Source organism: Trachemys scripta, chromosome 8 (assembly GCF_013100865.1).
Source record: "Trachemys scripta elegans isolate TJP31775 chromosome 8, CAS_Tse_1.0, whole genome shotgun sequence".
In the NCBI taxonomy this organism is placed as follows: Eukaryota; Metazoa; Chordata; order Testudines; family Emydidae; genus Trachemys; species Trachemys scripta.
The window spans coordinates 41,188,564-41,200,254 of NC_048305.1; the positions used below are offsets into that span (position 1 = coordinate 41,188,564).

Below are 11,691 nucleotides of genomic sequence, written 5' to 3' on the forward strand. Positions count from 1 at the left end.
ATGACACTGTCACAGCCAAAGTTCTCAACATTGGGCTTAAGAGAAATGTTGAACACATGCTGAGTATCCTGAAGCCTATTTCTGTAGCCTTGAACAAAATGCAGGGAAATAGCTGTTTTATTGCTGACGCTGTTGAAATTTGGAAGGAACTGAGTGAGATCTTAAAAAAGAGAAATATGCAATGACAGAGTTAAATTACAAGCTTTAAAAAAACGAATGGGACAAGCACTATCTCCAGCTCATTTTCTTGCAAATATTCTCAATACTCGGTACCAGGGTCAAACCTTAACTGCTGAAGAAGAGGAGTTGGCTATGACATGGACATCCAGCAATCATCCCTCCATAATGCCAACTGTAATAAACTTCAGAGCTAAGAATGAACCATTAGTGAAATATATGTTTGCTGATGATGTTTTAAAAAAAGTCACACCAGTTAACTGGTGGAAGTCACTTAAGCACTTGGATTCAAAGACTGTTGAAATGATGATCTCACTTTTAACAGCAGTAGCTTCTTCTGCTGGTGTAGAAAGAATATTTTCTTCCTTTGGACTAATTCATTCCAAACTGAGAAATCGTTTGGGACCTGAAAAAGCAGGAAAGCTTGTTTTTCTTTTCCAGATTAAGAACAAACAGGAAAATGAAGGTGAAGACGACTAAGTTAGCTGCAGAATCCAATATTTTAAGTTTCTCGTGTTGACCTGGCTGACATAGTCGATTTAATTTTTTTAATATTTCATTTAACTATTTTAGGTAAAAATAATTTTAACAAAAGCAAACCTGATTTTAAAAAACTTGAATGTTTAACTAAATTCAAAAATTCATATGCTTGTTTTGTTAAAATATTATGTTTGCTGTTGAAGAAAAATATCCAGAATACATAACGTTATTGTTTTAAATCAAATCCACCCTGGTTTAAAGGCTTCAAGTTACAGAGAATCCACCATTTACTCTAGTTTATACCTGCAAATGACCCATGCCCCACGCTGCAGAGGAAGGTGAAAACCCCCAGGGTCTCTGCCAATCTGACCCAAGGGAAAATTCCTTCCTGACCCCAAATATGGCAATTAGTTAGATCCTGAGCATGTGGGCAAAACTCACCTGGCAGACACCCAGGAAAGAATTCTCTGTAGTAACTCAATGCCCCATCTCCAGCCATTGGAGATATTTGCTACTAGCAGTCACAGATCAGCTACATGCCATTGTAGGCAGTCTCATTATTACCATCCCCTCCAGACACTTCACAAACTCAGTCTTGAAGCCAGTTAGATTTTTTGCCGCCACTGGGAGACTGTTCCAGAACCACATTCCTCTGATGGGTAGAAAGCTTCATGTTATTTCAAGCCTAAACTTCTTGATGGCCAGTTTATATCCATTTGTTCTTGTGTCAACACTGGACTTAACTTAAATAACTCCTCTCCCTCCCTGGTATTTATCCCTCTGATGTATATATAGAGAGCAATCATAGCTCCCCTCAGCCTTCGTTTGGTTAGGCTAATCAAGCCAAGTTCTTTGAGTCTCCTCTCATAAGATAGGTTTTCAATTTCTCAAATCATCCTAGTAGCCCTTCTCTGCACCTGTCCCAGTCTGATTTCATCTTTCTTAAACATATGAAACCAGAATTGCACCCAGTATACCAGATGAGGTTTCACCAATGCCTTGTTCAATGGTAAGAACACTTCCCAATCTCAACTGGAAATCTCTCTCTTGATACATCCTAGGACGACGGCATTAGCCTTTTTCATGGCCGCATCACATTGGCAGTTCATAGGCAACCTGTGAGTAACCAATACCCCCAGATCATTCTCCTCCTCTGTCACTTCCAACTGTTAAGTCCCCAGACTTGTTCATAACTATTCACTATGTCATTTGGAAAGGAAAGGGTTAATATGTTGCTGTAGAATCACAAAAATTTGAAATGGGAAAGACCTATTGACCTGTTAAGTCACCTAGCCTGTCCCCTACTGGTCGGCAAGATTGTTCACTGCAATATCAATCTTATATTTACATTGTAGTAACCTTCGTCCCAAAGGAACCCAAAATGCCTTACAGACTGATCTGCCAGGGTCACACTAGCCTCCAATCGAGTGAAATGGACTAGCAGTTTAACAAAATGAAGTAACCCCATTCAGCATTTTATGACAAGTGACAAATATGCATGCCATCCTTGGCTCAGCTCATTCTGTGTTCTCTGAATCCACAGAGCAGCAAATGAGAATTTCACATTGCAAGAGCTATAGCAAACAAAGAAAACAACCTGACTTAAGGATTGAGTGTCAACTTTAGGAGTAAATCCACTGTGGTGTGTTCATTTAAATCACTCATTTATGGCTCACTTAAGCTAGATTTGTGTATAAAACATGCAGATACACAAGCAGCCAAAAGATAACATTTGTAAAAAAGTATTAGATAATTAAAGTGCAATAAGATCAGAAAAAGAGTTTTAAATGACACTACTGATGTTATTATGAGTTGGCAAAGTTTATAACCGGTTCTTTTTAACTGGATTTTATTTCAGACTGGAATAGGCAACATCTGCTGTGGATACTCTGTGCTTTTCAGGGCAACATTCTCCTCTCCAATCCACTTGTTAATATCTTTTCAACATTGTAGATTTCAGATCTATTGCATATTCTGTACTCTTCTGCATGCATGGGTGGTGCGTGAGCCCCCTGTTCAGGGAGGGTAGCCCCCAGCTCTGCCCCTTCGGCCCAAGGACCCTCCCCTACCCCATCCCTTCTGCCCCCTCCTCCCCCGGCAGAGCCCCAAGTGCCCTGAGCCCCAAGTGCCCTGAGCCCCAAGCCACCGCCGGCTGGCCCATGCACCAACCAGCCCGCCAGCCCACCCAACCCCTAGCCCCAGCCAGCTTTGGGGGAGAGGCTGAGCAAGGGCGGGGAAGAGGAGCAGTGTGGGTGGGGCCATGGGGGAAGTGCGGGAATGGGGTCTCAGGGCAGAGCATGGGTGGGGCCACACCTGGCTGTTTGGGGAGGCTTAGCCTCCCCTGGCTTAAGATACCCACTGCTCATGTCTGCATGTGCGACTTCCACTGATGTCAGCAGTAGTTCTACACCAGTGGTTCTCAAACTTTTGTACTGGTGACTCCTTTCACACAGCAAGTCTCTGAGTGCGACCCCCCTTATAAATTAAAAACACTTTTTAATATATTTAACACCATTATAAATGCTTGAGGCAAAGTAGGGTTTGGGGTGGAGGCTGACAGCTCGCGACCCCCCATGTAATAATGTCGCGACCCCCTGAGGGGTCCTGACCCCCAGTTTGAGAACCCCTGCTCTACACTGAATAAGTGCAAATCACTACTGTGTGGATAGGAGCTATGCTGTACATAGTGTTCAGGAAAATATTGCCTTTCTTTCGTCTGTAGATATTTTAACACTTGCTAGCTGGTGGCAACAATTTCCCTAGCGTAGATGAGGCTTCCTGCACATTATCACAGCCAAAACTTGGCACCAAAGTGTTAGCAGCAGCTTTGCCAGCTGAGGTAATCAATCTAGGTTTGTACACCTTATAACGGATCTTCTTCCGGGGCTGAACCTACAAAGGGCAAGCAAAGCCTGTTTCAGTTGCACAACGTCTTTTGCAAATTTGCACTCCCATTGAAAAGGAACTATATTGATACCTTTAAGTCACTGCTCTCTGCTTCCCGCAACTTCTTCAACCTGAAGTCCCCCTCACAAGGGTTCAGAGCAGAAGGTGGAGCCACGCAGGCACACTTGCAATCAGGTCCTGAAGTGATGGTTTCTACGGTGTAAAAATCCTCTGCTTTGGAAGCACCTTCATTAATCCTTTGGCAGGCGCCTCGGCCCAGAGGTCTGACCAGACACTTACACTGACAGTTGGAGCCTTCAGACACTGCTTTCACCTTGTCATAGTCACCTAGCAACTAATCACAAAAAAAATCACAATGCATCAGTTTGCTCCTAACATAAGATTTTACTTTTGGTTTGCTTTGTAAAGTTTTTGAGAAAGGCTCAGATACTCTGAACCTTGCAGAAATAGGTCACTGCTGCTTACACAAATTGCTGACTAACATTTCTTCGAGAGTGCTTGGTTTTTTGCTACTTAGCTATTTGGGAAAGAGGGATTTCTGATGGGGTATTTCCTTTCACCATTGGAAAAGAAACTGCTCAAGCCCAAACAGTCCTTATCTACAAAGGGTTTGGCAAAATTAAAATTTAAACAAAGGGACAGAGCCACCACAATTTATATTATTAAATACACTGATTCTATCAGAGTTAATCCACTGAATTCTTTGCAACTACATACAAGGTGCTCTATGTGGGTGGGTTTTAGGAATTAAGGGAGTCAATGCGTGGTCTGGAATAATGCATAAAAGTAACCCATATACTTCCTGGTAATATATAATTTCTAATAGTCTCCTACAATTCCACGGGTTTCCTTTATAAAGATTCACAGAAATCAGTCATGAAATTGAAATATAAAAATAACCTGACAGTATGTTTTCAATATTCTTCTGTGTTAGACATTTCCAAGGATAGATAATACTGCACAGTACATCTGCCAAATCTAACAGAGAACACACCCTGAACTTTGCTGCTTTGCACTATTCTTGAGACAAGGTGGGGGAGGGAATATCTTTGATTGGACCAACTTCTGTTGGTGAGAGAGACAAGCTTTGAAGCTTATAGTGAACTCTTCCTCCGGTCTGATTTGCGAATAAAACACGCAGACACAGGAGCAGCCAGGAGATCTGGTCTGAAGAAGACCTCTGTGTAAGCTGGAAAGTTTGCCTCTCTCACCAACAGAATACAAGATATGACCTCACCCACCTTCTCTGTCTAATATCCTAGGTCCAACAGGCTACAACACCACATACATGGAATATTCTTGATTTTCAATCATTTCTCTATGATACAGAGAAGCTGTGAATTGATTCTCCAGTTCCCTATACAGCAGTTCATCTGTATCCAGGGAACAATTATTCTGCTGCAGTTGCAAATAAGCAAAAGGATAAATGGAATTAACTATGCAGATTGGCAATTAATTATATGCAGCAACAATCAGAATAATAAACCTCTCCTACTCTCAGCTCCAATAACTAATCCAGTTCCCAAAACGGGAGAGCAAGACAGTTCGGATTCGTAAAGCCACAGGAATTTGGCTCTTCCTTAGCCACTCGCTGCCTTGCCGCCTCACGCCTGACCGGGAGCCTCACCTTAGAGCAAGCGGGGCTGGAAGGGTTAAAGCCCCAGCATCCTTTAGGGAAACTTGGCACCAGAGGGCCAAGTCCCAGCGCCTTTGTGCAGAGCCGGGAGAGTGACACACCCGCATGCAGCTCCCTGGCGAGGGATCCCCAAGCCCGGTTGGTGCCAGGGCAGCTCGGCTCTGCACACTGTGGGGGAAGGTTACCTGAGATAAGATGTTCTCCTGGTTGTCCGCCTCGTTTTGCAGGGGCTCCTCCTCTGGGACCCCCTCCGGCTGCTTGGTGCGGGCCGAGCCGGGCCGGGCGGGGGTCGCAGTCTGGGGGGCGCCCCTGCCCGCAGCCACGAGCGCAGCGCAGCAGCACAGCAGCACCAGGGGCTGAGCCATGGGGGCAGCGGGCAGGGCGGCCTCAGCGGAGATCTCGTCTCCGAGCACTCCCTCAGGCTAGGTGCGCGGCAAGGGCCGCTGCCGGCGCGCGCCGCGCATGCCCCCCGGGGAGGGCGTAGGGCTCCGCTTGCGCAGCCGGGTGCGCTTCCCTGGTGAGTGTCGGCAGAGCGCGCCGGGCTGGCGGCTGGCTGAGCTCGGCTACAGGGCAGGGGGCGGGAGGAGGAGCCTGGCTATTGTGTCTCCGCTCGGCCGGAGTAGGGACAGAGGAGGAGCAGACCGGGCTAGCGGTTGGCACCGGCGCCTGGAAGCTGGGGGTCCCGCGCCCGCCCCAAGGGTCTGAACCCCTCCGCCCTATGGCTGCCCGTTCACCCCGGGCAGGTGCCGTGCACCGGGGCTGGCAGGTTGGGGCAGCGTTCAGAGGGCGCTCGGCAGAGCCCAGGGCAGTGAGCCCATCCCCACTGGGGTGCCATCTCCCCAGAGCCCTGTATCAAAGGGATGGGGGCGCCGTGGGCACGAGGGCATTGCCATTCCTCCCCTGCGCTGAGGGGCTGGGGCTGCCACCCCACCCCAATCCCATCGATGCTCTGTTCAGCCAGGGACCCCTCCCCAGCCACCCACAAGACAGTGGCAGCTGGTCCCCACACTAGCTGTGTCAGCCAGCCTAGCACTGAGCACTGTGACAGTCACCAGGCAGGCCACAGCTGAGGAGAGGGACTATATGGGTTAACGCAAGAGTGGGTGCGAGAGGCTGTGCCCGAGGCCCTAACCTCAGGCTTGGCACATGGCTCCCCTGCACAGACAGAGACAACGGGCGGGCTCCAAGGGAAGGGAACGGACAGGGGAGCTCTCACCCATCCCTCTGGCAGAGACTTGGGAGGCACAACAGCATCCATGCAGGAGGGGGAGCCCCAGAGAACCTCTGTGGCACAGTATGGGTCCTGGTGCAGGAGCTTAGGGGTGACAGGCACTGTGCTGGCTGCCAGCAGAGCGCATTCACACAGCTTAGGGTTCCGGGTGCGATTTCCCCCATCTCCAGGGAAGGTGAGGGAGGCAGCTAGAAGGGCTGCTTAGGGCTGGAGGGAAGCAAGGACTGCTGGGTGGGTGAGATGCTGGATGGGCACTGTATGCGTAATGGGGGAACCAGGGTTTCTGGATGGCCGATGGAGGTAGCCAAGTGGTTGCTGGGGGTTACCTGACTGGGGCTGGAGCTGTGTGTAAGAGCTGGGGTAGGTGGGCACTGGTGTGGCTGTGGGTAGCTAGGAAGTGTCTGTGTAACACAGACAGACCCCAGTCATCAGCAGGCGGGATCGAACCAGTGACCTTTGGAGCTAAATGCATGAGCTAAAAGCCACATGGCCCTTAGCTAAGGCTATAGAGCAGACTCATTAATCTCTAAGGCTAGGTCTACACTACCCGCCTGAATCGGCGGGTAGAAATCGATCTCTCGGGGATCGAATTATCGCGTCTCGTCGGGACGCGACAATCGATCCCCGAATCGACGCTCTTACTCCACCAGCGGAGGTGGGAGTAAGCGCCGTCGACGGGGAGCCGCGGAGGTCGATTTTGCCGCTGTCCTCACAGCGGGGTAAGTCGGCTCCGATAGGTCAAATTCAGCTACGCTATTCGCGTAGCTGAATTTGCGTATCTTAAATCGACCCACCCCCCCGTAGTGAAGACCTGCCCTAAGTGGTCTCAGTACCACTAGAGGGGACAGAGCAGCATACCCAGAAGGTGTGTGGGTTACATCTGTCAGGGGGTTAGTGCTGTGCTTGTCCCTGCCCAACTGAGGGGTAGCTGGTGGGGAGGTTTCTGGGTGTAGCTCTGGAGAGGTGCTGGTGAGGTTAATGCTGGCTTAGTGGGGAGGGTTCTGGGGAAACTGGGCAGCAGCGTGTCAGGAGATAATAGTATTAGAACTAACAGCACATAAAGGCCACTTGGATCCAGGCCCCTTGTGCCAGGTGCTGCCCAGATGCAAGATGAGAGGTGATCTCTGCCCCCTTATGCTCACAGCCTGAATAGCCGAGGCAGACAATAAGTTGGGGTGGGGAAGGTTACAGCCCATGCAGAGCAAACCAGCATCCTGTTGTGCCTGGGTTTTTTGGAGGGGATGTTTGTTTTTCATGTATGTTAATCAGTTGGGAAGGGTCAGAGACAAAGGAGGAAGGTGGGCCCGGCCTTAGGGGTGGGCCACCCAGGCAACCACCTAGAGGTGCCATGGTCAAGGGGACAGAGGTGTGTGCTGCTGGTGTAGTCAGAAACTGCTCACACCTTGCAGGGGAGTGCTACGTGGGGGGATGCCTAGATTTCTCCCTGATTCCTCCCAGCAGAGGAATGTGGGGGAGGGCACGCCAGCAAGCAATGACACACAGGTACTGCTCACCTCCTCCCAACCTTCCTCTGCAGCCCCCTAGGGGGCTGTGAGTGGGGGAGCGAGGAGCAACATCAAGTGCTCCATATATCCAGGTCACTTTCCCCACCTGGGCTGTTCTGTGAGGTGTGAGCATCAGGAACTGCTGTTCTCCTGTCCTTCCCTTAGGCAGACCAGGTGGCGAAAGTGACCTGGATGCAGAGAGTGCTGATGTTCCTTGCTCCCTCTCAGAGCCCCCTAGCCATGCACAGAGGAGCAGCATTCAAGGGGGGAGCAGCCAGTCCGCTCTGTGCATCCAGGTCCGTTTCCCATGTGATCGCAGGAAGGGGATGCAGGGATTAAGGGTGAAGGGGGTGAAGAGCCCATGGGGGCCAAGGACAATGGGAGGCATCCACAAGGGCCAGGGACAATGTGGGAGGCACAGCACTCATGGGGGCCAAAGGCACCAAAATACAAGTTCACCGAGGGCACCATTGTCCCTAAGGCTGGCCCTGGAGGGAGGGGACCGGGCAGAGGGAGCAGGAGGGAGGGAAGAATGTGGAGCAGCTGCAGCAGTTGGAGGCAGCAGCCAATCTGCAGAGGGGAGCAAATGTCCAAAGTGATCACTGCAGGCAGCACCCTTTACTAGTGCGCTATGGATGGTCCCTGCTGCCCTCACTGCCAGCTGAGTCTCTCCCCCGAACATGTGGGGCTGGCTGGCAGTGGGAGCACTCAGAAGAGGGAGAGAGAGCCAGTCTCCTGCCTGCAGAGCAGGTCTCAACAGCCCCAGAGACTGGGAGAATCAACTGCAAGCGATCCTGTGGGCAGGCATGACAGACGGTGAGTGTCACACAGGAGGCTGGACATGTGGTGTAAGCCCCACTGTGTGATATTTCTTGCAGTTTTATCATGTCTTCTGGTTTATTATGGCTTTTTTAAGCCCCAGCTCCTGGAGTCATGGGAATACACTTGAATCCCAGCTTTCATTTTAAAAAGTCCATTTCTAGCCTTCTTGGTTGCACCATAATGCCTCAAAACACAGCCCCTAAAGGCTATGACACCAGAAGGCAAATAAACAGAACCTAGATGTTTTTTAAACTTCCTGTTTTTTAAGCCAATCTTGCGTTTTCTGGAACCTGGCTCATGGCGTTTGAATGCTTCAGTTGGGCAACACTGCAACCCTAAAAGACATGCATTTGCAATTCAGTATGGTTTCAGAAAAGGGCAGTGCCATTTTTGAGTTGCATATGCAAAGGCATCACATCATAGAAGGGGGATTTACTCACCTTTTCTCTCTGTGCAGCTACACCTGGACTAGGGTATTTAATGTTGGGCTCCAACAGAAAGAGCTGACAAGTGGGAAGCAGTTCAGAGGAAAGCAACTACAGCCACAGTGTGATAGAGGGACTGAGTGATGAGGACAGATTAAAATATGTGTAGTATGGCTAAGTGAAGACTTCAGTGGAGTGTGTATGGAGGGTGACGGAAATGAAAGCACTCTGCAGATAGTTGGAGAGTGAAAGCACCAGCTAGGCTGAAGAGCTATGGAGGGTGAAATATGAGGGCAGTGGTTAAAGATCAGAATAAATGGGGGATTTTCCCAGTGCGGGAGGCTCTATGTCATCATGGGCACTAGCACATGGCGAAGTGACCCTCTGTCATATTGTGTGATAGGACACAACACAGGAAGGAGAACTGGGCCAATGGAGTAACAGTATCTGAAAAGAGACCATGTCCCCAAACATGCCCATAGTTAGCCTAGCAAAAGTGTGCATGGCACGCACAGAGCAGGGAATACTGGCCCTTCAGAGCTGAGAAGGGAAGTCTCTGAAGCTGTTCTGCCTTGTTCCAGAAGTCGTACTGCAAAGACAGACCCATGGGACAAAAGACTCAACCCTTGGGAGAGAGGAAGTGATCCCAGCATGACGGTTTGGTCTGAGACAGAGCTCAAACTCAGATTCTAGGGTCAGGAACCTAGGCCTTGAAGGCAGGTGGGGCAAGGCTCCCCTCTCTGGGGCAAGGACTTCTGGGAAGCGTAGTCCCCAGGGGAGTCGGGGCATGGAAAATGTAGGCCTCTACATTGCAAGATTTGCTGGGAACAAGAGCAAGACATAAGCAGTGTCCTCCCTTGTCAGGGGAAGTGTGGAGGGAGCCAGAGCTGTTGGTGGTCTCTTCCAGAGCCAGACAGAGCCCTACCTGCTTCACTGGCCTGAAATTTTGGGCAGCCAGAATCCAGACAGCCAGTGGGAATGCAAGGTGGGCGAAACCTCAGAAAAGGCAATTCTGGGTTCTGTAAAAACTCCATGGGTTAGCCTTCTGCAGCCACTGGCCTGAAAGCAAGACCATCTTTTCTGCTTCCCCTCTAGATGCCCTCATACCCTGCCACGGAGTGGCAAGAGAGGATGCTGTTGGGAAGGCCTGAGTCCCAGAAAACTCCTCTGTCAAGCACCAATGCAGCCTGTTGCTCCCACTGCAGTTCCCCAAGCAGCCCATGAAGAGGCAGAAAGGGGGGTTCAGGGAGAGCTGAGCTCAAGCGAGGGAGAAGGGAAGAAACTCTTCCTCTGCTTTTAGTGGAGGTCAGGACCTGTGATCTCCAGCATTCCCACTTATTTTAATCACAGCTGAGCCAGTCTAAGCACTAATGGCAGGCCCTGAGAGCAGCTCTCGGTTGCTGGGCTGATATCCAGCACAATTGTGCGAAGGGACATGCTTCTCTGAAGTATCCAGCTCTGCACATCCGGCTTGCTGGGCTGTTGTCAAGGTACAAGCCTCTCCAAGTTTACTGGCTCAAGGCTCGGGCTCTGTGAAGTCACTGACTTAGCACCTTCCTCTGGCTTGCTGGCCTGCTGTCCGGGGACGTCACTAGCTCAGTGATTTCACCACTCTGGGCTGATGTCAAAGCTGGCTTCTGTGCAGGTCACCAGCTCACTCCTGTCAGTGTGAACCTTTCTTGGCTTATGTCAAGGCACAGGCTCTGTACGGTCACAGGCTCAGCTCTGCGAGCTGGCTGGTCTGATATCAAGGGATAAGTTTGTTGTATCAGCACCTGTAGTTTGTCGTGCTTACATGAAGGCCCCGATTATTAGGGCATCAGGCCAGCCAGAGGACTTCCTGTGGTTAATGATTCAATGTCTCTGGCTTGCTGCTCTCAGGCCTTTGTAGAGCTGCTGACTGAGCACATCAAGTTCTCTGGCCACTGTGAGATCCCTGGACAAGCACCTAGGCTTGGATGTCATTGGTTCCTCACTCCTTGGTGGCCTATTAGCTAGGCGGCCATCCCCATTTAACAGATGGGGATCTGAGGCACAAGTGACGAGTGCAAGGATGCGCAGGGGTCTGTGGCTGACCCTGGGATTGAACCAGGTCTCCTGAGTCCCAGTACACTGCCCTATCTCACCAGGCTGTGGGGAAGACACAAAGCCATTAACGGCTGTGAGGGGCTCAGCTGCTGCATGACCCCCTGGTGTAGAGAGAGGGTCTGGGCACAGGCCTTGTGTATGGTGCTGGCTCAGGAGTGATGATCCTGTTTTAACCAATAAAGAGGAACAAGCTATAACTAAAGCCCTTGACTGGCCATGTGAATCCTAGTGCTTTGATTTAAAACAAACCCAAGACCCACAAAACACCAGTTAGAGGAAGGAAACTTTATGAAAGACAAGGTGGGGCCAGCAGGGGCCCAGGGTATCCTGGAACTGGGTGCAGTGCAGCCACTACAGTTAATCCCTTGCTGTGTAGCTGAGGGTAAGCATTGTTCTTGCTGAACTAGTCAATATTTCCTC

At 50.2% G+C, this 11,691-nt stretch overlaps 1 protein-coding gene across 1 annotated transcript in view; it reads right to left on the bottom strand.

Moving 5' to 3' along the window:
* Nucleotides 1-5,753, bottom strand: part of OLFML2B (olfactomedin like 2B) — a 57,762-nt gene extending 52,009 nt beyond the window's left edge. Inside the window, exons 1-2 of the mRNA XM_034778975.1 lie at nt 5,386-5,753; nt 3,635-3,898 (exon numbers count right to left, since the gene is read on the bottom strand). Of these exons, the coding sequence (XP_034634866.1) occupies nt 3,635-3,898; nt 5,386-5,565 (444 nt within the window). The 5' untranslated portion in view covers nt 5,566-5,753. The remainder of the gene's footprint in view (nt 1-3,634; nt 3,899-5,385) is intronic.
* Between the last annotated feature and the right edge of the window lie 5,938 nt (nt 5,754-11,691).